The sequence below is a fragment of the Macadamia integrifolia genome, chromosome 13 (genome assembly GCF_013358625.1).
Source record: "Macadamia integrifolia cultivar HAES 741 chromosome 13, SCU_Mint_v3, whole genome shotgun sequence".
NCBI classification, from domain to species: domain Eukaryota; kingdom Viridiplantae; phylum Streptophyta; class Magnoliopsida; order Proteales; family Proteaceae; genus Macadamia; species Macadamia integrifolia.
Genome location: NC_056569.1, coordinates 19,988,523 through 20,015,855, shown reverse-complemented (window position 1 = coordinate 20,015,855; position 27,333 = coordinate 19,988,523). Strand labels below are relative to the sequence as shown.

Genomic DNA, 27,333 nt, shown 5'->3' with positions numbered 1-27,333 from the left:
AAAAAAAAAAAAAAAAAAAAGCTCATAAGGGCCAGTGACAAACACAACAAAAGTCTATGTAAATTACATTTTTAAGCTTGAAATTCAAATAAAACCACCACCTCCATCATCATGTTAATAATCATTTTTTGTGGTGATAATGAAACCATCACTAGTCAACCTTAAAGTTGGATAGGCTGAACCAACAAAGACAAGACATTGTTTTTGGTTTCACGGTCTTGAACCCCAAAGCCATCTCCATATTGGTAAATTAAATGAGCCACTCTTGCAACGTTGTAGGTGAAATCAAGAAATATAGGAGGCAAATGAGATGAGTGGGAGATACAATTTTCATTCATTTTCTTCCATGATTCCACTATCATGCCTTTTATGTGCTCTCGAGCTATCTCCTCTGAAACTTCTTCTTCCCTCATGTAGCATAGGATTGATGATGGAGCATCACCTCTCTCCTGTTCTGCCTGTCAAAACACCCCTTGGTTAGATTACCAAAATAATTCAAAATACATAATACACGAATCACTAAGGGGCGGGAGGTTGGAGATAATCCTTAAAAACTTATTGGTATATTTTTCATATTTGATAATGCATTTTTAAGGGTTGAGAAAATTAGAAGATTCCTATCTATGTTGTTGAAAATAACTTCCAAACATATAGAGCTAAAACAACCACTTTTTTGGTTTGGTTCAAGCGTAAGATTACCTTGGAAGAAAATCAAAATCAGATTAATTGTGATGTGGTGCATGCGTTCCATGGCTAGAATTGGGAGGAGAATTTAGTGCCACATCGATCGGATAGGGTGTGGTTTCTGGACTTATGACCTTTAGCTTTTGTATTATGCAATTTTAAATTGATGGATTCAAGCTTTAAGTCAATATCAAAAGGAAAAATTCCCATCCCAAAAGTGTACGATGATGACAAATGTTCATATATTTGGTTGGTAGGTACCGTAGGAGTCCCAAGAGGCATGGAATCAAGACTCTTTTGTCTTCACCATGTGAATTAAAGCAAAGACATCTTACTCCCCACGCTCTTACCTTCTTTTTTAGCCCTTATGGCTCTATTTAGTACACTCATTATGGTGATGGGTAGTTTCGAACCTTTTATGAGAAACTTAAAAACAAATGCACAAGTTTCACCCAAAAAAGAATGTAGAAGGGTTATGGAGAGAGAGAGAGAGAGTTGGAAGCACCATAAGGCTAGGCAGTTAGCATCCCTATTTGAAATTTATTATTTTACTCTTAAAATAATATGGATAATTGATCCAAATCGATCTCAATTGATACTAATTCAATATAATCAATACGATCAATACGATATAGTATCGATACTTGAAACCATGACTAGGATAGAATAATTGTTGAATGATTTGCATGGCGTGGCTTGTCTTGTAGTTGTAGAGCTGTAACTTGTCGTTGTTGGTGATCAGTTGATATCATCTTCTTTATGATCTTTATATTGTTCCGTTCACAATTTTTTACTCTGAATGGGAACGAGAGTTTGGTCATTGTTCAGAACTTGCGACCACTGAAACTTTAATTATTGTTGTTAGTTCATGGAAACAATGTTTAAATTTCTGGCCGTTGGATTTGAAGGAAGAATGATCATGGTTAGTGACTAGTCAGTGGATGGCCATGCACGTATTTTGAAAATCCCCATTAATTTAATTGCTTTTTTTAGTTGTTTTTGAATATTAATAGAAATCAATAATTGATGAGTCTGCGTTTCTGATGGGTGGAGAGTGGAAACAAGTGGACCCCACTGGCAGCTTTTTGTAATTGAGTTAGGGACATAGGGGAAGCACGTGGGCCTTTAATTTGAAGGTTCCCAGCCTTAATGAGAGGTGGGCCATTGGCCTTTGAAATTTAAGGTCTGTTTATTTGTTTCACTCCGTACTCTGAGATAAGCAGTCTGTGATGTAGTGACATCTGTCATATGGTTATTGGATAAGTAAATAACCCTCTTAGAGAGCCTATTTGAAATTTGTAATAGACGTTTGACCGAGTTTCCCTTCGTCGTAACATTGGTATTGTTGGATGCCCAAGAGGAGGGGTAGTTTCGTCCCCAAACATTAGGGGTGGAGTTTGTGGTGAGTGGTGAGTGGTGAGTGGTGAGTGGTTACTACTGAGGGAACTATTCCTACTCTGCCGGAGAAGGAAAACTTTTGTCAGAAAAATTTGTGGAAAGAGTAATTACCGCTGAAGTCCCCAAATCATTGCAAAGTCGAATGATCAAGGATGGATAGTACATAAAATCCTGATTGGTCATCAGGAAACCTACTTCATCGTCACTTGTCTCTTGGGCTAGAGCAAAATATGCATGAACTAGAAGGATGGCCCCTGAGGATGAGATCCGTGCATTGTCTAGATAATCTTGCAGAGATGGTGAGTATTTGCTATTGAACCACTTTGCTTCCACCATCAACGCTTTACAAAAATCTGTCCACTGAGTTCAATCAAGTTTATCAAATAAAATGACTTTGGAATAGAGAAGACAAGAAAGGTAAAAAGGAAAAAGGAAAAAAAAATTAAAGAACTAATGTACTTACCACTTTCTTAAGATGGTTCACAATGTTCTTATTCTGGTCTTTCTGAATGCCACTGGAGATTTCATTAGTTGTTCCATAAAGTGTAAGAAAACATATCTTCATATAGTCTGGAAGATGCTGAATTTTCTTGTCATCCCACCTGGAGAATAAAAATATTTGGATATATTCAGTAATTCAGAAAGCATTAAGTCTTCTAATTGGGACCTTTAAAGAAGAGTCTTCTAATTGGGACCTTTACAGAAGCTTTAAGTTCATTACTAGTGTTAATACTTCGAGGCTTCTTGATGCTAACCTATCCACTGCATCAGTGAATTGCTCTAGTTCATCCAATGAGCCATAAATATCATAAACATCATCAATTAGGATAACCAGATTGATGATTTTGGTCAGCCATTTTCTTAAATAACCATATTGAGGCTCAAAACCTGTTCCCACTGCCCATAAGAAACACTCCACTAGTCTATGCCTTGCAAAGCTCAAGTTCTCAGCAAGACCCTCGTCCTTCCACCACCTATACAATAAAACAGTAGAGAAAGAAGAAATTTTTTTCATCAGAAACTAATTCTTTCTCAATTCAGATCGATCTTATCAAATCCATAACTAATCAATCGTTTTAATGACTAACCTATATATTTCCTTGAGCTCTCCTTGATGGGTAGCTTGCAAAATGTTGAAGTTCAATTTGGCTAGTTCCAATAAAGTAGGGTTTATATGTTCCCTTCTCTCATATGCTTTATTGTACCACCTAGCTTCTGACCATGGCACCCTATAGTGGGTAGGAACCTCAAGTGCATGGACAACTAGATCAGCAAAGTATGGGTCCATATATGCATTTCCCTTGAGATCCTTTAGAGTTCTGGTAGAGAAAGCTTTGGCCTTGTCCATCATGTTTTCACCCTCTACAGCAAGGTATGAAGCTTCATACAAACCAAGCATTCCTTTAATGTCCTGAGAAAGGCTTGTCATGAAATTCCCGGTTTCATCCATGAAGCTGCTAAACACATCTACATCTCACAAGTCAAAAAGATTTTGACATTAGGATATCGGAACGAGACATGTCCTCGCTTTATTGGCCGCTAAAGGATAGGCGAAATTTGTGTAATGAAATCAATTGGGTGGTGGGGGGGGAGGGGGTGGATTGCTACCTTGTGTCACCAAATAGCCATGTTGCCTGAGGAGCCTGAAGCCTAGGGCTGTAGAATGAAGATCATCACTTATTCTACCACTATTGTTTATGAGTGATATCAAAGCATAAAATGCTTCCTTGATCTCCTTCTCAAAGTGATACCCCAGACCTAACCTTTGGAGGTCGTCAATCAATTCCAGCTGAGCCAATAGGATCATTTTATTGTTATTTATGAGCACATGTCTCACATCCTCCTTCAGCTTCTCCACTCTTCTTTTGTAGGTGTCATCCTATTAAATGGAAAGAAAAAACTTGTCAATTATTTACATATACACTATGGGGGAGGATTACCTCCGTTGCGTCTTGGAGAGGAGATATTACGGGAGAACACTGAAATAGGAGGTGTATACAAGCCATTTTACAAGGGGGTTGTTAGAGTAAAAGGGGCACCCACATGTAATTTCAAAATTTCAACTGGTGGTGTGCAAATCTTTTACGCATATATTATATAGTAAGCTCAAGGTACTGATTTACATATAGCTTATGCCAACAATGGTCATCATCTCAGTGTAAATCAAAACCTCATGAAACCCTTTAGGCCGTGGAGAGGTATGAGGATGAGAGATCATTCTCTATAGTGAGTGCGGCAGTGCGGTGAGCATCAGATGACTGAGAGCATCCGGGCATGCACCCTGAGGTCTTCTCGGCCATTCGATGCACAGCGCACTGTCACACTCACTGTAGAGGATTTTCACGTTATGAGGATTGCTTCTGAATATGATGAGAAGGTAACCCTAAATAAATTTATATATAAGTAGCAAGCATGCATTGAAATATATATGAAAACTAAGCAATTGCTAAAAATCTCTCACCCCGAACTTGCTTCGTATGGATTGAACAAAATCATATTCCCAAATGTTTGGATTGTAGTTGGCAGTTCGCCTGTTCTTGGCATCATCACTGCTAACATGCTTAGGCGCAGCTATGGTAGCCTCCATAATGGTTTGCTTATTATAGATGCAAGAGCCTATAAGAAGGGCTAGTGAAAGATTTCTGAGGAAGAACTGAGACATGAGTCCTAACACTATTTGCTGTCTTTATATAGAGGAAAGTTGAGGGGTTTGCTTTCTTGAAATTCCTGTGATAAAGGATGCTCAAATGAATAGAAATAATGTGAAACATGTTTTAAAATTAGTAATTTCTGACGTGTCATTAATTATTATTATTTTCGGCTTCTCCAAGGACTTTATGTGTGAGGGAGGCAGGTCGAGAGAGTTAATTCTCTTCCCACTCGTTTGAGAGGGTTTGGCTCACGCCTCCACGTGGGGATGTATCCCACCCTCCATCCTGGTACTAACACAACAATGACTTTGTATGTCAATGCTGGGATGGAGGGTGAGATGTGTTCCCACCTGGTCCCATGTGGGGACCTGCTCCGGACAGGAAGAGGAAGCATCCATACATTTGTGGAAGGGACTTTTGTTTGCGGGGATGCGGGACAGATGTTTTTCCCAATTATATTGGTCTACATGTTGAATTGTGGTTTAGGAGCCTTTATGGTGAAAGGTACAGTGGAGGGGGGTGGGGGGAGGGTTTTTTACCCTTTATATTGGCTTGATTAATTAAAAAAAAAAAAAAAGATAAAAGAACGTTCTTTGGAAGAACAACCCCTATGTTCACACATAAAAGGAACCCCTATGTTCAAACATAAAAGGGGTAAAATGACGGTTGTAAATTAGGTTTTTTATACGAGAGTCATTCTCATAGAGTCTAATTCACACAGATAGAATCTACGACTGGGTTTTTCCTTGGGTGGATTCTATTTCCGTGGATCAATTTGATACGGGAATGATTTTTGTAGGAGAACCTGATCCATTCTTTTTTTATTGCTAAAAAGAACCTGATCCGTTCTCCAGAATAACATCCCACCCTTATGAAATACAAAAATTCCACTCTTATTGATGCTCATATGCGTCCCCCTCTAGTACAGGGTAGCACCATCAAAGAGACTTTTTTTCTCAAACAAAATATAAATTTTAAGATCATTATCAGGAATAACCAAATAAATAAATAAATCAGGAACATATTAAATATGGCAGTAAAATTTTACTTCATTTTATGTGAAAACAATTTGCCTTCTACTCTCTTGACCACATAATTCATATATTTTTACATCAATTCTCAAATAATAATTCGATTTAATTGTAGGTAACAAAAAATTGAAATATTCCCTTTTAAAATTTTAAAAAGAATCTAAAGGAGGTGGGGTTAAGCCTGAGAAGGTGTGGTGTGTTTTTCTTTGACTCTTATCTAAGGCAAATGACGTACACCCAAGATAAAGGACAGCAGACCTCATCTGCAGTGATGAGATTGATGGTTCCCTACGTGATTGTGGACTAAATTAAATATAAAACTCTCACGCGTCTTACTCGTACACAACAATTAGTTGTCCCCCAGACAATACACATTTCTATACATCTCAGAAAAAATCTCCGAAGAATACGGGGTGTCCACAAAAGTTTTGGTGGTGACTACAGAAACTTTGATGAACATTAACAGGCCTGAAGCAAGAAAATAGGAGGAGACCCAATTATTGAAGCAAAACAACAAAGTCCCTCGTGAATCATAACAACTAATACATAAGCTCATCGAACATTAACAGTGGATTGTATCAATAATTTTTAGGGTTCATTTGATAATATTTCAAGAAACGCGTTTCTATCGTTTCTGTTTTCAGAAACAATAGAAACGGAGTAAAAAGCGTTTGATAAAACTGTTTCGTTTCACTTATTTTTAGAAATAGAAATAGAAATTTTTACTTATTTATGGTTCAAAAAACGACCCAGGCGTCGTTTCTGGAAACGACTTGTGGCAATTCTTTCACTGGTTACCATCGACTTCTAAAAACATGACTTATCAAACACTTTCAATTCCGTTTCTGTTTCTAGAAACGGAAATTTATGTTTCTGCCGTTTCTTGAAATAGAAACGACAAAAACGTTATCAAACGGGCCCTTAGTTTCCTCCGATATTTTCCCATGTTTTTTCAAGAAATATGTGGGACCCACATACGCATTTTGTTTTTGGAGAAAAGATCATGTTGCCTTGCATCGTATGCTGAAGATGCTCCGCATGCCTTCCCATTGGCTTTGCATCGGTGTAGGAGCCACAAGGATGAGCATTGTTCCTTTGCACATTTTGTTTCTATATATAGGGAGGGGGTTCCCTAAAAGGTAGTGTGGCACCTGCACCAACATAGGGACCAACAGGAGTACATGTGGAAGCATCATCAATAAGGGCATTTTCGTTTATTATGAGGGCTAAGCGGTCATTTCGCCATTGTGCCCAGGTATAGAGGTCACGCTGCGTTGCCTTCTCTAGGCTTCTTTTTTCATGGTTCACATAAAATGATATTTTTTTCAAGCCACTAAATGGTGGTAGTTTATAATTTTCTCATCACGTTGAAAATGTGGGAAACCCTCTCATTTTTTTCTTTTTCACTACAAGATTCTACTAAATTAAGAGAACAAAGAAGAAGAGATAAAAAATGAAAAATCTGAACATCCAAGATGGTGACCACGGAAAGAAAATCCCCACCTTCAGCTTTGCCATCAACAAATACCTCAAACTGCGACTTATGGAAACCTATATCGAGGTATTGAAATAAAATCAATAGTTAATTCCTCAAATGAGCAATGGTTACGGGTTCGGCCAATACTTTGCTTAGGTCCACAGTGGAATGTGACGACATGGGTAGGAGATACGGGGTTTGACCAATAACTTGCCTAGTTCCACAATGCAATTGGACAATGTTTTAAGCAAGGAGAAGGATAAAAATACGATGGGAGTTTTGAGATCTATTCCAATCAGTAGTTCAATTTGGAAAAGTTCAACATGTCATGTGTCATGAATTGATGAAGTGTAGAAATGCTTTACTCATCTATTGATGCAGACCCACATATTACGGCTAGAGCCATGGAGGCCCAATACACTGAACACAGCCACCCTAAAATTATTAGGAGATCAGCCCGCATCAAGGCCAGGACAATAGCGCAGCAAGCCAAGCCCAAGCAGCCCACACATGGAAATGCAGTCTATGGTTGGCAGTTGGCACCATCAACAGGCTGGCTCATTAGCCTTCTAGCTAGAAGTCCTAATCGATTTGACGATGGATTCTTTGCTTGGGTATAAAGATTGCCGCCTCTGCCACCTCAGCTTCTTCTGGATTCTTCTATTATTGTTTTACCTCAGCTTCTTCTGGATTCTTCTATTATTGTTTTGGTATGTCTGCTAGCAAGGATAGAGTCGATATACTATTTAGAATAAGGGTGCCTTAGAATAATATATGGAGATATTTAAACTATGGAAATAGAAATATTCCCTCTGTTATATTTGGAAGGTAATCTTATCTTGATGACCATTATGGAGAGTGCTAGTTAATGAAATATTTCCAATTCTCAATTTGGAAAGAAAATTACTTGAGAACCAAGAAGTTTAGACACCATTCATGAACATCCAACAGGGGGAGGGGGAGGGGGGGGAGGGGGAGGGGGGGGCATGGTTTTAGATTTTCCCCATATTATTATTATTATATTATTTATTTATTATTTATTTTTACGATTTGGGTACCATGACTTTTTTTTTTTTTTTGATGTAATTTTGTTCGATTTCAACCTTAGAATTATTAGGGATAGATATCTTAGATTTAAGGGTCTTATTTTTCTCTATAAATATGTAGCCTGGGCAGGAAATAAGACAGTAAGTTTTTTATTTCTGGTAGACAATATCAACTTCATTGAAAGGGAAAAGAAGGGGGTGGGAATGTACAAAAGTCATAAACACTGAGGGCAACAAAACCAACTCAACGAAATGATATTGAATTGGGAATAACAAATCAAATAAAAAGGTCATGAGTTCAACTCTCCTCTTGAAAAAAAAAAAAAAAAGAACCTCCCTCAAAGAAGCTCTCAAGAAGAAGCCGACCAATAAAGACTCTACTTGAACACCGAGATAAAGGTTTGGTCTTGTTCCTGAACTTTCTCTCCTTCCTCTTTTTTTTTTTGGCTAATGAGGGTGTCCAGACCTTTGGCCTGACGAATCCTCCAGACGCATGTGTATGCCCTACACATGTGGTTTCCTCACGGGGCTTGTTAAGTTCACCCACCATTTTCTCCTACAGATTAGTAAGCACATATTGGTGGAGTACAGATGGATGTGAAATGAAGATAAGTTCTATTTTATTTTAGTAGTTGAGTTAAAAACAATTATAATAGACTTATTAAGGTATTATTTGTAGCCACCAAACATATGATAGTCAGTTGATGGATTATGGACTTTAGTTTAATTTTCTATTTATGAGCGCTTTACGTTGTGTTTGTTCGGTCTATGTAGTAAATTTTTGAATTTATATGGGTAATCTATGAGATATTAGTTTTATTTTTCTGATCATTTGATCATTGCCCATGAGGGCAATACCTATTACCCTATCTTGGGTTTGGGGCGTTACATCGTCGAATGGTTTGATCTGCCATCAAGAGAGCCTTGACAATGCATCTCCAAGATGTGAATGACTATCGTGGGATATGACCGCTAAATCACACTGCTAGAGACCATCCCACAATAAGAGAGCACTAACTGATCAGATCCCAAGTTAACTTGGAAGAGAAAAAGACCAGAGAGGGAAGCCTTCCAAGTCACTCTATCAGAATCCATGTATTTCAAATGCCTAGATTCTAGAAGAGCAGCCCTCACCTCAAAAAGCTCTTCTAATTCTGTGGGACAAGAAATCCACTAACCATCTCTCAACATAGACTCCCCTAACACCAATCTATCTGATCCAACTTTGTATCTAACATGGTCATTAAACCTAGTTAAGAGAACTCCAAAGGGATGCCAAGGATCAAGCCAAAGATGAGTTTGAAGACCATTCCCGACTAAGAGTTCTACATATTGTTTAGCCTTGTCCAACTAAGAGTTCTACATATGGCTAAGAGTGGAGAATTTGATTTTTGCCTTTTCCAAGATCTCTCCTTGCCCTAGCAAAGCCTTGGAAGAAGAAATCCACCTAAAGTTTTATAGCAACCCTTAATCTTTGCACTCTCTTCTTATATTTGTTGTCTTCTCTACCAAGTCATTTTGTAATTAGTTTATATCATCACTTAGCCATTGGACTTTGGATTATTTAACCAACGTAAGGATTTGTAAGGGAGGCAACTAATAAATCATTTTGCAACTTTTGTTAGGCCTATACATAGTGGCCTATTATCATGTACTTGGCAGTAAATTTCGATTAATCAAGTTGTAATTTTCTAATTGTGAGTTTTTTTGGAACCTAGAAGAGTTCTCCATTAAAATTTTGAAGAAGTTTCATTCCATCCCAGAAGAGTTGGAAATTTCTATTTCACTTAGACCATAATTAGATGCAAGACTTTTTTGGAGTTGCAATCGTCCTAGAAGAGTTGCATTTCAGCACCATATCTATCAATATTCATCTCTTTTCAATTTTAGGATTTATTCAGTGCATTCCTACAATAGTTTTCTGAAGAACAATTTTTTAGAATCATTGTAGATCTACCAATCCTCAAACTTTTTTGTTTTGGAATAACTCTAATTCAATTTATATTTAGTAAGTTATCCTCATGTTACTGAGGTTTCACGTTTCTGGAAATTTTGTATCTGAATTGAGATTTGCTTGTTTTTGGGTGAATGGATAATGTATTCAACAAAGCGCAAAAATACAAGGGCACCTAGAAAAGGGTGGAGAAGGGGCAAGAGGCTTGACCGAATTGGCGAGGCCCCTAGGGAGGGAGAATTTTAGGAAGAAAGGAGTTTAGAATGCTCCAAATAGACATAATAACTTGGTTCCTACAAGAATATGGAATAATTGGAATATTTCTCTCAGACATGCCCCCTATATCAACCATAATACAATCCCACATCTATCAGTGAGTCCTATACTTCCCTATTCAAGTTCTTTGGTTTTTCTCATACCTGATATGGTACAAAGTAGCATAGAACGCAAGGCTACCCACCCACCCATTCAACATGTATTACATACCTTTGAAAGTCGAAATTACCTAATATCAATCACTTATGAAATCTAGAATTAGGCGTGATCTAGGACAACACTTCCAGAGGATGCTAGTTCGAAGAGAGCTAGAAAAGAAGCAATTGAAAAATAGGTGCTCTACTGATTCATCACAAAAGAAGCAAAGCACCCATGGAGAAGATACCTCAATTGATCGAAACCGGAACAAATCCCAAGAAGGTAAGGCATGAAAAATTTCTCGCCAAGCTGTGAAGCTATGCCTAAGGATATTCTTGGGAAATCAAAGCAGCGAAGACCAAGGAGCTGATGGCCTCTTAGAATGATTGAACTGCCAAGTGGCCGGAGGAAGACAAAAATCTGTCAAAGATGAAGCTTTCCACATTACCAAGTCCCCATTACCTCTTGGTCTTCTATTAATGAATGGAAGGGGTGCCCATGCTGCAAGGAGGAAAAAGGAAGGAGCCAGACAAGGATGTCAATATCCATTAAGCTGGATAGAAGAGAAGGCCATGCGCTCTGCCCCTACATCATACCCAACACGACCCTATACTTGTGAAGGAGAACCCCTTGCGGATGCTAGGATCTAGCTGAAGATGTGTAGAATTCTCTTTGTCAATCGATTCTATCACACCACTTATAAGGTTTCTAAGTGATGCAGGAGCATTTACAAATGGGCCAACAATCCAGTCCAATAAGCCCACAAGTCCAAGCCTAAGGATAGAAGCAGGAAATAAAAGTTACAGTCTAGGATTTTGGGGTAACTTCACGGTGACACTTGTACCAACTTAGAAGGAACTACAAGTCGTGCCATTTATGGATGGAAAGATCTAGAAGTCTATTTTCCAAAAAAATAATAAAAAAATAAAAAAATGAAAAATAAACAGTGCATCATTTTCTATTTTCTTGAAGAAGTTATGGCTGTTTTAGTAAAGTGTGTTGTTTGAGATTTTAAAATGTAACCACAAGCGTATGGATCAGTGTAGCTATGGGTCGAACACAGGGAGAGCAACCACTTTATTTTTTTTGCTTCTTTTAATAATGCGAAAGTGAACCGATTAATGGTTGTGATCTAATTCTAATTATCATCCTAAATATATGTATCTAAAATAACGTCCTAACCATTCGTCATCTAAGAATTTAAATACGCAAGTCACACAATTAAAATTAAATAAATAAATAGTTGAAACTAAACACCCCACGCAATTAAAAAGCAATGAAGGAAAAAAATACTGAAATAAAAATAAAGTAAAAGAAAGGGGATAAAGCTAGAGAGAGACTCACAAGTAGGTTTCTCTATTTAGCCCAAGGGATGCATCATAATATGAGCTTCTCTACTTGACCAGAGAGTCACTCTTACAAGGGTTATTCTACTTAGCTTTAGAGAAATGGAGACAATTAAAATAAAAATAATAAAATGATGGTTCTATGGCTAGAAGGGGCAAAGCCAACACATACACTAGTCATGAACCTTGGGGGAAAGGGATAGTAATAATGTAACAACTGAAATTAAAATCCTAAACTAAGAAAGAAATGGTAGTCAGAAGAGGGAATGATAGGGGGGAGAGAAGACTACTGAAGGAGCCTACTTACTTGAACTTCAGCCCTTGAACTGAAAATTTGATTGATTTGAGATACTACCAGTACTAAAGACTAGATCTGGAATAAACCAAATCTGAAATTTCTAGTACTAGAGAAAACAAAACAGAAGAAAAAAATTGAACTTGAAAGACATGCTTCATAGCTTGTTCTTGTCACCTAGAACTAAGCTTAGAACTAGAACTTGAAAATTACAACTTCAATTGTTTAAACAACAAAAACAAAAGACTGAATAAAAAAAAGTGCTTACATTAATTGAATAAAAGAACTTACAAAAGTGTTTAAAGCATAAACCTAGAACTAGAGCTAGAGAAAGAGAAAATTAGAGAAAGAGATAGAGCAACTAAGAAAAACCTAGAAGAAGAATGAAGTGTCTCATCCCCTTGTATTAATTCTATTATATAGAGAATGGGGGTGGGAAGCTAACGATTTTAGCTTCTAAAAAAAAAGATTTTTTTTTATCTTGTTGATGAAGTGGAGGAGAGAGAAGAGAGAAAACGTGTGGAGAGAGATCTCCCATGATTTTTCTTGCATTTTTTTCCTATTTTTTTCTCTCTTTTTCTATTTTTCTCTCTCTTCCTGCACAAGAAACCCCCTTTGGCCGATTTTTTTTTGTTTGGATTTGGACAATATTCTATTTTAATGGGAAATTCCATCCATGCCCTTGTCTTTTTTTTTTTTTTTTTTTTTTTCTTCTTTCCTATTTTTTCTCTTTATTTTCTCTCTATCTTCTTCAAACTTGCGTACAACCATCTTGGCCGTCCTCCTTTAAGTGATGAGTAGGAGAGAGAAAATCTTTTAAAAAATAACCTCAACAAAATGGCAGCTAAGAGTTTCGAACTTGAGATCTCCTAATAAGCTACACACCACAACTCACCAACTACTTTAGGTAGTTGTTGTTACCAAAAATGAATCTTCAATTACTTAAAGATGTGGTCCATCGATTTTTATTGGCATTTGAAATATTCCTTATACCCTTGGGACAGTTGCAGATGGGTTGACCAAACGAATGTGTACTTGCAATTGAACATATCCATCTTGCTCAGAATTTCATTCTCTTTGCAAACATGAAAAGAAATAGGACCTCTTTATGTGTAAAATTGGAGATATAGCGCCCGATAGTCCTTAAGGTCTTGAAAATATAAAACCTGCAAAAAGAGAGTAAAACCGTAGCTCCATTCTAAATATGTAAAATACATGTTTTACTACATTAGATTTCACACATAAATGTGCTCATCAGAATTCCCCCACACTTAAACTTTGCTAGTCCTCGAGCAAAACAAAAAGAAAAGAATAAAAACAAAAAAAACCTAACTCACTTTTGTAGGAATCACGGTTGCACTTAACATGTGCAACAAGCCTTTAAACCCCTTAGTCACCCCTAGTGGATGAGTTGTGTCTCGTGGGTGTTTACAGTGAATACACACCCAAAATTCAGAATAAAAAATCCCAACCTTGGCTAAAGGTAAGGGCCATTCCGATCCGGAGCAAAGATAATTCCTATTAGAAGGGACCCCCACACTAGAACTTTATTACCCTTTATCAATTTCAGGCACTAGCATATTTCTTAATTTGGAAAAAATCCTTATCTTAAGGAAAAACTACTTATGAAGAAATAGGGAACCAATGACTAAGGTGTTGGAGTGTTTTTGACCGAACATGTTACCTAGCATTAATGACATTTGCACATTTTTTTTTCTTTTTTTTGCTTAATAAACTCTATTCTACTCCATTAATTTTGGCCTGAATGACATGGTGGAGCAAACACTAGACACCCAAGTTACTATGTAGCTTCGCTTTTTTGCATATGCCCATAAAGACAGTGATACTAGAGTTCTTTCAGAAGTTTCATACCTAAGAATTTCGATCAAGACACCACGCTTCCTAAGGCGCAATGCCCTATCTAATTCCAATGGAATCAACTCTTATTCTTCTTTATATCGAATTTCACACTTCATTTAAAATTGTGCATTTGTCAACTCATGCCAAATTAAAAAGAATGCCTCAACTCCAAATCAAAAGTATAAGGAACCCACATACTTACATTTGGTCCAACACCATAAAACAAGAGTCTCTTATTTTTCAAAAGAAAGTCCCATCTCAAGACACAGGCTTGTTTCTTTCTTCTGAACAGGGTTTTTATACATTCAAAATGGGTATCTTAATCAAAACTTTTATTTTCATACATCACGCAACCGAATGGTATGATTATTAGCCTAAAGCCAAAGTAGGACTTCATCCTTAGCAAGCTAAAAAATAAGAAGAAAAACAAACAAAACAAAGTGAAAAAAGCAGAAATTGATTTCCCTCCCCCACACTTAAGTCATGCAATGTCCTCAATGTATGGAAAGAATTAAAAGCGAAGACAATACAAGGGGGTCATACCTGATTAAAAGTTAGTCATTAGTGTGAGAGGTTCATAAGATCCATGACCTCTTCACTACCAGTAGTAGGAAACTTGAGGAATGGTTTCAATTGCTAACCATTAACCTTCAAAATTACCCCTATTCCTGGATTCAGAATCTCCACAGCCCCATAGGGATATACATTATAGACAATAAACGATCCATCCCATCGGGATCTAAGTTTATTAGGGAAAAGATGCAATCGAGAGTTGTACAATAAGACCTTATCACCAATTGTAAAAGATTTACATAGAATGTGCTTATTATGGAAAGCTTTGGTCTTTTCCTTGTAAATCCTAGAACTTTCATAGGCATCATTCCTAAGTTCCTCCAACTCAGATAGTTGGAGCCTACGATGAAATCCCGCATCAGAAAAATCAAAGTTGAACTTCTTGATGGCCCAAAAGGCCTTATACTCCAACTCAACTGGTAAGTGACAAGCTTTCCCATACACCAAACGGTAGGGAGACTGACCAAGGTCGGTCTTAAATGCAGTCTGATAGGCCCACAAGGCATTGATGAACACATTTATGTGTGAAATCTAGGGTAGTAAAACTTGCATTTTACATATTTAGAATGGAGCTACCTTGGGTTTTACTCTCTTTTTGCAGGTTTTATATTTTCAAGGCTTCAAAGACTATCGGACGCTATATCTCCAATTTTACACGTAATGTTCTGAGCAAGATGGACGTGTTCAATTGCAAGTACACATTCGTTTGGTCAACCATACAAGTGATTATTCTTTTCGGGTCAGAAAAAGAATAATGGATCAGAATTGAACCGAGATGCAGAACCAGCCCATCTGCAGTTGTTCCAAGGGTGTAAGGAATATTCTAAATGCCAACAAGGATCGATGGACTACATCCTTAAGTGATTGAAGATTCATTTTTGGTAACAACTACCTAGCGTAGTTGGTGAGTTGTGGTGTACAAATCCTTTGCTTATTAGGAGGTCTCAAGTTCGAACCTCTTAACTGCCATTTTGTTGAGGTTTTTATTTTTGAAGATTTTCTGTTTCCTATTCATCAGTCAAAAGAGGTCAGCCAAAGGGTTTCTTATGCAAGAGGAGAGAGAAATAAGGAAATAAAGAGAAAAATAGAAAAAAGGGAGAAAAAATAGGAAAGAAAAAAAATAATTAAAAAAATCGTCCAAGATGCTGCCCCATTTGAAAGGGAGAGAAAAAAAAAGAAGGAAAAAGTAAGCAAAATCGTTGGAGATTCCCTACTTCCTACAATTCTTTATCTTCTCTCTCCTCCACCTCATCAACAAGATAAAAAAAAATATATTTTTTTAGAAGTTAAAATCTTTAGCTTCCCTCCCCTATTCTCTATATAATAGAATTAACACAAGGGGAGGAGGCACTTCATTCTTCTTCTAGGGTTTTTTTTTAGTTGCTCTATCTCTTTCTCTAGTTTTCTCTTTCTCTAGCTCTAGTTCTAGGTATGCTTTAAACACTTTTGTAAGTTCTTTTTATCTAATTAATGTAAGCACTTTTATTTTTAATTGAGTCTTTTATTTTTAATTCAGTCTTTTATTTTTATTGTTTAAGCAATTGAAGTTGTAATTTTCCAGTTCTAGTTCTAGGCTTAGTTCTAGGTGACAAGAATAAGCTATGAAGCATGTCTTTCAAGTTCCATTTTTTTTTCTTCAGTTTTGTTTTCTCTAGTACTAGAAATTTTAGATTTGGTTTATTCCAGATCTGGTTTTTAGTACTGGTAGTATCTCAAATCGATCAAGCTTTCAAGTTCAAGCATTGATTCAAGTAAGTAGGCTCCTTCAGTAATCTTCTCTCCCCCCTCTCATTCTCTTTTCTAACTACCATTTATTTCTTAATTTAGGATTTTAATTTTAGTCGTTACATTATTGCTATCCCTTTCCCCCAAGGTTCATGACTAGTGTATGTGTTGGCTTTTCCCCTCCTAGGCATAGAACCATCAATTTATTACTTTTGTTTTAATTTTCTCCATTTCCCTAAAGCCAAGTAGAGTATCCCTTGTAAGAATGACTCTCTCGTCAAGTAGGGAAGCTCATATTATGATGCATCCCTCGGGCTAAGTAGAGAAACCTACTTGTGAGTCTCTCTCTAGCTTTATCCCCTTTCTTTTACTTTATTTTTATTTCAGTATTTTTTTCCTTTATTGTTTTTTTTTTAATTGCGTGGCTTGCATCTTTAAATTCTTAGATGACGAATGGTTATGATGTTATTTTAGATACATATGTTTAGGAAGGTAATTAGAATTAGATCACAACCATTAATCAGTTCACTTTCGCATTATTAAAAGAAAAAATAAAAAAGTGGTTGCTCTCCCTGTGTTCGACCTGTAGCTACACTGATCTGTACGCTTGCGGTTACATTTTAAAATTTCAAATAGGCATCAATGAGCCTAAGAGACCATCCTTACGGTTGGGATTAATGGTTTTCTCCAAGATTTGTTTGATCTGCCTATTAGACACCTCCACTTGGCCACTAGTTTGGGCGTGATAAGGGGTAGATAACTTATGGGTGATCCCATACTTTTTCATTAAGACCTCAAATGGCTGATTACAAAAATGAGTACCCCTATCACTAATTATTGCACGTGGTGCACCAAAACAAGAAAAAATGTTCCCTTTGAGAAATTGGACCACCACTTTGTGGTCATTAGATTTATAAGGTATGCCATCTATTTATTTAAAAACGTAATCAACAGCAAAAAGTATGTACAAATTCCCAAAGGAATTAGGGAATGGTCCTATGAAATCGATGCCCCATACATCAAAGATCTCAACTACCAAAATAGGATTGAGGGGCATCATGTTCCTCTTATTAATACGGCCAAAAGACTGGTAAACAGGATAAGTCTTGTAAAAATCAAAAGCATCTCTAAAAAGTGAGTCAATAAAATCCGTATTGGAGAACCTTTGCGACAGTCTTCTTAGGTCCAAAGTGTCCATCACATGCATAATTATGGCAAAAAGAGAGAATAGAATGTTGCTCATAATCAAAAACACATTGTCGGATAATCTGATCCGGACATATCTTAAACAAATAAGGATCATCCCGGAAAAAGTGCTTAACTTGGGAATGAAACCTATACTTATCTTGGGTGGACCAGTGATCCGGAGTCACCTGACACTAAGAAGTTGACAATTTCAGCAAACCATAGTTCACTGGACACTGCAAATAACTGTTCATCTGAAAAGTTCTCGTTGACTGGAGAATTGACAATTAAGGAATTGGGAAGCCGGGATAAATGGTCTGTAACTAGGTTTTCAACTCCTTTCTTATCCCTAATTTCTAAATCAAACTCTTGTAAAAGTAAAACCCACCTAATGAGACAGACTTTGACATCCTTCTTCTGAACTAGGTATCTAAGAGCAGAATGATCAGTATACACCACCACATGTGAACCAACTAAGTAAGACCGAAACCTTTTTAATGCAAACACAACAGCTAAAAATTTTTTTTTAGTGGTTGTATAATTGAGTTGTGCATCATTTAAGGTCCTACTAGTATAGTAAATGATAGTGGGCAACTTATTAATCCTTTGACCCAAAACCGCTCCTATGGCAAAATCCGAAGCATCACACATCAGTTCAAAAGGTTCAGTCCAAATAGGTGATTGAACAATGGGTGCATTGATCAACTCCTTCTTAAGTTGTTTAAAGGATTCTAGGTACTCTTTAGAAAACTCAAAAGTTTAATCTTTGGCAAGTAATGAAGTGAGAGGTTGGGCTAACTGACTAAAGTTCTTATTAAACCTTTTGTAGAAGCCCGCATGCCTTAGAAAAGACTGGACGCCCTTAACAGATTGAGGATGCAGTAAATTATTAATTAAATCCACTTTGGATCTATCTACCTTAATTCCCTCCTTGGATATTACATGGCCTAAAACAATACTAGATTTAACCATAAAATGCCATTTCTCCCAATTCAAAACCAAATTCTTGGATATGCACATTTTTAAAACTACGGAAAGATGATGGAGACATTCAGAATAGGAATTCCCATGAATTGAAAAGTCATCCATAAATATTTCTAAGAATTTTTTTACTATGTCAGAAAAGATGCACATCATGTATTGTTGGAACATAGCAGGGGCATTACAAAGCCCAAAGGGCATACGACTGTAAGCAAATATTCCATATGGGCATGTAAAAGTGGTCTTATGTTAGTCCTCTAAAGCAATTGGGATCTAGTTATAACCGGAATATCTATCAAGAAAATAATAGTATTCATATCCAGCTAACCTCTTTAACATCTGGTCAATGAATGAAAATGGGAAGTGGTCCTTCCAGGTTGCCACATTAAGTTTCCTATAGTCTATGCACACTCTCCATCCTGATTGGATACGGATTGAAATTAGTTCATTATTGGCATTGGGAACTACAGTCACCCCAGACTTCTTAGGCACTACGTGAACTGGGCTTACCCATTAGCTGTCAGAAATAGGATAAATTATTCCATGATCCAAGTACTTTAGGATCTCTTTCTTAATGGCTTCCATTATCACTAGGTTAGCTCTTCTTTGGGGTTCCGTGGATGGTTTGGAATCCTCCATAAGATGTATATGATGTTGTACAATAGAATGGCTTATACCCTTGATATCAACCATGGTCCAACCTAGGGCTTCCTTATTATCTTTTAACACTTTAAGTAACTCCTCTTCCTGGATAGAAATTAAATTTGAAGAAATTATTACAGGAAGAGTCTGGTTAGGCCCTAGGAAAGCATACCTCAAATTCGATGGCAACTCCTTAAGATCTAGCTTAGGGGGCTGAACTATAGAAGGTATAGGAATAGAATTGGAAAGGGGTCCTAATGGCTCCACAGGTGTGTGAAGACTCGAGATTTCAGAAAAGAAATTTTCACTATCATCATCCAACTCATCCATATACTCTTGGAATTTTGAATCAAAATCAATATCAAAGTTGGTAATTAAATCATCAGAAAAATCCAGAAAATCCTTAAGCATATTGATCTCTTCTTCCATATGTGGTTGTTTGCCTATCCTAAACATGTTAAACTCAACAGTTTGGTTGCCAAAAAATAACCTTAGGTTACCATTCCGACAGTTGATTAATGCATTACTGGTAGCCAAGAATGGTCTTCCTAGAATTATTGGGATCTCATCCTTGATTGAGAAGGGTTTGGTATCTAACACAATAAAATCAACAGAGAAAATAAATTCCCCCACCTTTAGTAAGACATCCTCAACCATCCCTTTAGGAATCTTAACAGACCTATCTGCCAACTGAAGGTAGTTCTAATGGATTTCAATTCTCCTAATCCTAGTTGCTTGTACACATGGTAAGGTAAAAGATTTACACTTGCACCAAGGTCAAGTAAGGCATGCTCAATGTAGGTGTTGCCTATGACACAAGATATGGTAGGACTCCCTGGAACCTTATACTTGGTCGTTATAGGCTAAGTAATTATGAAACTAATATTACCTGCCAAGAACGCTTTTTTAGGCACACTAGTGATACGGTTGTGAATACACAAATCTTTCAGTACCTTTGCATAGGTGGGGATCTGGGATATGACATCCAAAAGAGGGATGCTCACAAGATATGGTAGGGCTCCCTGAATCCTTATACTTGGCTGCTATAGGTTGAGTAATTATGGAACTTATGTTACCTGCCAAGAATGCTTTTTTAGGTACACTAGCGATACGTTTGTGAGTACAAAAATCTTTCAGTACCTTTGCATAGGCTGGGATCTAGGATATGGCATCCAAAAGAGTAATGTTCATTTCTACCTTTTTGAAGACTTCTAAAATTCTATCTATGGAAGCAATCTTTTTTTTTTTTACCAAGTGATTAGAAAATGGGATAGGAGGAACACAAGGACTGTTAGGGATTTACCCTTTTTTAGAAAAACTATTTTTTATTTCCTCAACCAAATCATCTTTAATTTCAAAATAATCTTTAGGCTCATCAGACGAACCTGGAACAAGAGGCACACTTGTGTCCTCAACTGAAGGAGAGTTAACAGGAGTAATAGATGGGGAAGATTTAGGAATGCTCTATTGGTACTCTCTACCACTCCTAAGGGCATAAACAACATTACATTGGTTAAAGGGCCCTTGTTGGGTCTGACCTTATACTACATTCAATGGTGCATTAGTTGGTGTTTATGAACTAACAGGCTGATGATGCCTAGGGTTAGGCTCCGGTTGACTAGGTAAAGTTTATTTCTCACTCTCACGCATAATTGAGATAACTTAGGTGAGTTCTCTCGTAAGATTTTGGTGGCTTGTCATGAGGAGGGCTATATTTTTTTTCAAGTCACTTATTCTACTTGCCTCTTCAGTGTTGGTAAACCCAGGGGGATGCTGATAAGATGATAGGAGAGGGGCCCTAGAAAATTAGCCTAAGGTCCTACATTTGACCTAGAAAAAGTATTTTGGAAAAAAGATTATTGTACAAAGGGAGGCCTTTGGGGTCCAGGTTGACCTTGATTATAAAAATTGGAAGGCCCTGTTTGGTTGCCCTGATTCCAAGAGAAATTTGGGTGATTTCACCTGTAAAGGATATGAATCCCTCAGTGCATATAGACTCTATCATTTGTTTAGTTGGATAATCAATACCCTCATAAATTATTTGACATAAATGCCATAAGTCTAGGCCATGGTGAGGGCATTCTTGGAGTAGATCCTTGAATCTCTCCATAAGTTTGGAAAAGGACTCACTAGGCTATTGCCTAAACTGAAGGATATCACTTCCAAGCTTATTGATCTTGTGAATTGGGAAAAACTTCTTAAGGAAGACAACTGTGAACTGTTTTCATGAGGTTATGGAATTTATGGGTAACCCATACAACCACTTCTTAGTTTGGTCATTTAATGCAAAAGTGATAAACCTAAGCTTAACAGCATCATCAGAAAGTTGTTGTATCTTAATTAGATATCTTAATTAGAACACATATCTCTTCAAATTCCCTTAGAAATAGGTATGCAACCTCAGAGGTCAACCCATGAAAGTGGGGCAACATTGTGATGTATTGAGATTTGAGTTCAAAATTATTGCCCTGGGCTTGTGGTAGAACTATGCAGGAAGGTTGGGTTATTCTAGAAGGGTAGAACCTATCTTTTAGATATTTAGGTGAAGGGTTTTGATGTTGGTCTCTCATATTGAAAAGTTTTAAAGAGAGCAAACGTATAGGGTCACTACTTGTTGGATCTCTTCTTTCTAACCGATTCGTATTATGTACCCACCTAACACTCATGCAACAGAAAACTACTTACAACTAGAGTAAGACAACCACAAAACAATGGATAGAAAAACTTTTTTTTATGATTTTTTTTATTTTTTTGGCTTTTTGGGAACTTACCGGCAGGGATCCGGGGTTGCTCAAGTCAATTCCTGAGGTACTGCTACAGGGCGAAACATGTCTTTATCATACTGTGAGGCATGGCAACCTCCACCGATACAACTATTATTACAAGTTATTCTTCTCAGGAATTCAATAAAAGAAAAGGAAAAACAAAACAAAGCACCCCAATTTACCAAAAGAAAGCGAAAAATAATATGGAATTGTCTCCCCAGCAACGGCGCTAAAAACTTGTTTGAGATTTTAAAATGTAACCGTAAGCGTACAAATCAGTGTAGCTGCAGGTCGAACATAGGGAGAGCGGCCACTTTATTTTTTTTTACTTCTTTTAATGATGCAAAAGTGAATTGATTAATGATTGTGATCTAATTCTAATTACCATCCTAAACATATATATCTAAAATAACGTCCTCACCATTCGTCATCTAAGAATTTAAATACTCAAGCCACGTAATTAAAATTAAATAAATAAATAGCTGAAAATAAACACCCCACACAATTAAAAAGCAATGAAGGAAAAAAAATACTGAAATAAAAAAAAAATGTAAAAGAAATGGGATAAAGCTAGAGAGAGACTCATAAGTAGGTTTCTCTACTTAGCCCGAGGGATGCATCATAATATGAGCTTCCCTACTTGACCAGAGAGTCACTCTTACAAGGGTTACTCTACTTGGATTTAGGAAAATAGAGACAATTAAAATAAAAGTAATAAAATGATGGTTCTATGGCTAGGAGGGGTAAAGCCAACACATACACTAGCTATGAACCTTGGGGGAAAGGGATAGAAATAATATAACGACTGAAATTAAAATCCTAAATTAAGAAAGAAAGGGTAGTCAGAAGAGGGAATGAGAGGGGGGAGGGAAGACTATTGAAGGAGCCTACTTACTTGAACTTCAACTCTTGAACTGAAAACTTGATCGATTTGAGACACTACCAGTACTAAAAACTAGATCTGGAATAAACCAAATCTGAAATTTCTAGTACTAGAGAAAACAAATCTGAAGAAAAAAATTAAACTTGAAAGACATGCTTCATAGCTTGTTCTTGTCACCTAGAACTAAGCCTAGAACTAGAACTTGAAAATTACAACTTCAATTGTTTAAATAATAAAAATAAAAGACTGAATCAAAAAACAAAAGTACTTGCATTAATTGAATAAAAAGATCTAACAAAAATGTTTAAAGCATAAACCTAGAAATAGAGCTAGGGAAAGAGAAAACTAGAGAAAGAGATAGAGCAACTAAGAAAAAACCCTAGAAGAAGAATGAAGTGCCACCTCCCCTTGTGTTAATTCTATTATATAGAGAATGGGGGAGGGAATCTAACGATTTTAGCTTCTAAAAAAAAAGATTTTTTTTATCTTGTTGATGAAGTGGAGGAGAGAGAAGAGAGAAAATGTGTGGAGAGAGATCTCGCACGATTTTTCTTGCCTTTTTTGTTCCTATTTTTTCTCCCTTGTTCTATTTTTCTCTCTCTTCTTGCGCAAGGAACCCCCTTTGGCCGATTTTTCTTGTTTGGATTTGGACAATATTCTATTTTAATGAGAAATTCCATCCATGCCCTTGTCTTTTTTTTTTTTCTTTCCTATTTTTTCAATTATTTTCTCTCTATCTTCTTCAAACTTGAGTACAACTGACCTCCTTTAAGTGATGAGTAGGAGAGAGAAAATCTTCTAAGAAAAAACCTCAACAAAATGGCAACTAAGAGATTCGAACTTGAGACCTCCTAATAAGCACACCACAACTCACCAACTACTCTAGGTAGTTATTGTTACCAAAAACGAATCTTCAATCACTTAAGGATGTGGTCCATCGATCCTTATTGGCATTTAGAATATTCCTTATACCCTTAGGATAACTGCAGATGGGTTGGTTCTGCATCTCGGTTCAGTTCTGAACCATTATTCTTTTTCTGGCCCGAAAAGAATAATCACTTGTACGGTTGACCAAACGAATGTGTTCTTACAATTTAACACGTCCATCTTGCTTAGAATTTCATCCTCTTCGCAACCATGAAAAGAAATAGGACCTCTTTATGTGGAAAATTGGAGATATAACGCTCGATAGTCCTTAAGGCCTTAAAAATATAAAACCTACAAAAAGAGAGTAAAACCCAAGGTAGCTCCATTCTAAATATGTAAAATGCATGTTTTTACTACACTAGATTTCATACATAAATGTGCTCATCACATTAGGTTCTAGAACTTCTTAGGCATTTCAACCATTATATTTTTAGACTCTTGAAGATGTGGAAATGCCTTTCATGGTTTCCAAGGTCCTTTCCTATTGGATAGTTGTTTGTCTTCCCCATGATTGTTTTTTATAATTAGTTCTTGAAAATTTCCTATGCTTGGAAGGTTGTTCCATGTACATCTATATAAGCTTACACCAGTGAATGGAATGGAACATACTTGGAGTTTATTCAAAATTTGAGCCTTTGGCCTTTGAGAAGTAGTTCTTTTTAAGTTCTCTTATCCCTTAGGTGGATCTCCTTTGGGTGGCGAGTTCTTTTTTTTTTTCTTTTGAATTGATCACTTGTGTTACCTCCTAATCCTCTATAATTTTTTGATGTCAAGTTGGTATCAAAGCCTAGGTTCAATGGTGGGTCGTCGAAGACGTGGACTAAATGTTGAATTACCAACAACTCGAGAAAGAGATTTAAGAGACGTGGAGATGAATGACTTAAGGAGACAAGTGCAACAATTGTAGGAGCATTTGCAATGCTTCGAATCTCTGGAACATGATGATTTGCATCATGATTCAGAGCATGATTCTTATAAGGAAGAGGATGTTAACCCCTTTGATCATGCTCGAAGTGAAGCCTAAAACGGAGGTGGTTTCCCTTGATGTTATTATCAAGAACCTCCCAAGTACGATGAGTACCCAGATGAGGAAGTTAACGAAGATAGAAGTTTTAAAACACTTAAACCAGAATTTGTTTCAGAATGTGTACTTGTCATCAACGATGTTTATGAAATTGGGAAGAACGACAATATTATCAACATGGTGTGTGAGAACAATGATGCTAGAATTTTATCACATAATCATAGCACACTAGAATCAGAGATAATCATATCTAATAAAAAAGTGGGAGCGACAATAAATCAAGACCATGAATTGTTTCTTGTGCTAATGATTCTTTCTTAGATTCCAAAATGAAGGAGGCAATGGAGATGACAAAGTTCAACATGATTGATATGAAAAATAGTTTATTGGTTCCTCAAGTTGAGTATGTTGATCCATCTTTGGAGATGTCTACACCTTCATGTAGAGTTAAGTTTGTTTGCATCATGAGCAACATCAACAAACCAAATATGGATGCGTTATATAATCAAACTAAAAATGACATATATAAACCAATTTTGTTCATATATATCAAAATGGAGATGATCAACCAACCTGTGACCCAATTGCATGGTCAGTTTTGTGCATTCAACACATCAAATGGAGATGCTTTCTTGTTCCCATTTGATCCTGATGGCGCACAAGGACGTCATGACCTTTCTCCCCATCACGAAGAAGAGAATCTAGAAAACTCAGAGACGAATTTATGCACAGCAGAAGCGTATGATGCAGAAGCATTTTAAAATGAGCCAACAATCTGGTCCAATAATCCCACAAACCCAAGCCAAAGGACAGAAGCTGTAAATAAAAGTTGCAGTCTAGGATTTTGGGGTAACTTCACGGTGACGCCGTTATGAGAATCTATCTTGCGGTCCTTCTCAGGTGGTGAAGGTGATAGTTTGTGAACTCCAGAAGGTCTCCTCCACTATTTCGGTTACTGTCTCATCAGTAACTGATCTAATTACCTCAAGGAAAATCCAAGTGTCTTCAATGAGATCCTTGACAAAGAAGATTAATGAGATATATTGGTGTTACCCTCCAATAGATATATAAAGCTGAATATTGATGGCAGTTCTCTAGGTAATCCAAGTCTCTATGGGGCTGGATGAATTTTTTGGGATAGTAGATGAGCTACTATAAGATGTTATTCAAAATTTGAAGGTTTGGGAACAAACTACAAGGGTTTGAGACCTTTTTTGAAGGTCTACATCATGCATATGACTTGGGGATTACTAAACTCTGGATAGAGAGTGACTAAATCTATGATCAGTTGTATTAAAAATCATAGAATTCCATGGAAACTTCAGCAGAAATGGATATTCTATGCAAATTATTTGGAGAACATTGTTTGGTTTATTTCACATAATTACAGGGAAGTCAATGTAGTTGCAGACAGGTTGGTGAAGCATGCAGCCACAAAAAGAATGTCTTCTTGGTGGGACTCCCGTCCTCCATTTATGTCAAGTGATGTATGTTGGGATGCTCAAATGAGGCCCAGCTTTAGATTTTTTTAATCTTTAATTATTTTGTAGATTGGAGTGTCTTCCTGTTGATGGCAATGCCAAAGGTGGGAAGATTCTTCAATGGAGTTTTGTTCTTTCATCGCTTGTATCTATTATATTTCTCTAATATATTCTTTTTTTGATCATTACCAAAAAAAAAAAAAAACACCTATACCAACTCAGAAGGAACTAGCAGTCGTGCCATATATGGATGGAAAGATCTAGAAGTCTATTTTCCAAAAAAAAACTGTGCATCATTTGCTATTTTCTAGAAGAAGTTATGGCCGTTTTGATAAAGTGTGTCTGGGCTGATTGTAGATTCTTAGAAGTCCGAAATTCATCTTTTTAGTCCAACATCCATTCACATTAGGTTCTAGATCTTCTTGGGCACTTCAACCATTAGATTTCTAGAATCTTCAAGATGTGGAAATGCCTTTCAAGGTTCCCAAGGTCCTTTCCTATTGGTTAGTTGTTTGTCTTGCCCATGTTTGTTTTTTCTAATTAGTTCTTGGAAATTGCCTATGCATGGAAGGTTGTCCCATGCTTATCTATATAAGCTTACACCAGTGAATGGAATGGAACATACTTGGAGTTTATTCATAATTTGGGCCTTTGGCCTTTGAGAAGAAGTAGTTCTTCTTAAGTTCTCTTATCCCTTAGGTGGATTTCCTTTGGGTGGCGAGTTCTTTTTTTCTTTTGAATTGATCACTTGTGTTACCTCTTAATTCTCTATAATTTTCTGGCCTCACTAAGCTTCAACATTTTCTTTCAAACTGGAGAAGAGCCCTGGCCACAATCAATAGTCCATATCGTGTATTTGTGGAGATAGTGATCATAGATCCAAGAAATCCAAATACTAGGTATTTTGGCGACCACCTTTCAAATGCGCATTATTTGAAGCATGTTTTATCTTCTCTCGATCTGAGTTCGGAAATCTCCTTGATGGTTTTTT

At 36.8% G+C, this 27,333-nt stretch overlaps 1 protein-coding gene and 1 non-coding gene across 2 annotated transcripts; one reads left to right on the top strand and one right to left on the bottom strand.

Moving 5' to 3' along the window:
• Positions 1-39: 39 nt before the first annotated feature.
• Positions 40-4,723, bottom strand: LOC122060221 (alpha-farnesene synthase-like). The gene is made up of 7 exons (XM_042623413.1): positions 4,544-4,723; positions 3,691-3,961; positions 3,171-3,549; positions 2,838-3,056; positions 2,546-2,684; positions 2,194-2,442; positions 40-458 (listed from the first exon to the last, which is right to left on the bottom strand). The coding sequence occupies exons 1-7, from the start codon at positions 4,667-4,669 to the stop codon at positions 162-164; spliced, it is 1,680 nt and encodes a 559-aa protein (XP_042479347.1). The 5' UTR covers positions 4,670-4,723; the 3' UTR covers positions 40-161.
• A 16,602-nt stretch (positions 4,724-21,325) lies between these two features.
• LOC122060284 lies at positions 21,326-21,432 on the top strand. The gene has a single exon (XR_006134312.1). It is a non-coding gene; the product is annotated as a small nucleolar RNA R71 (small nucleolar RNA).
• The last annotated feature ends 5,901 nt before the right edge of the window (positions 21,433-27,333 follow it).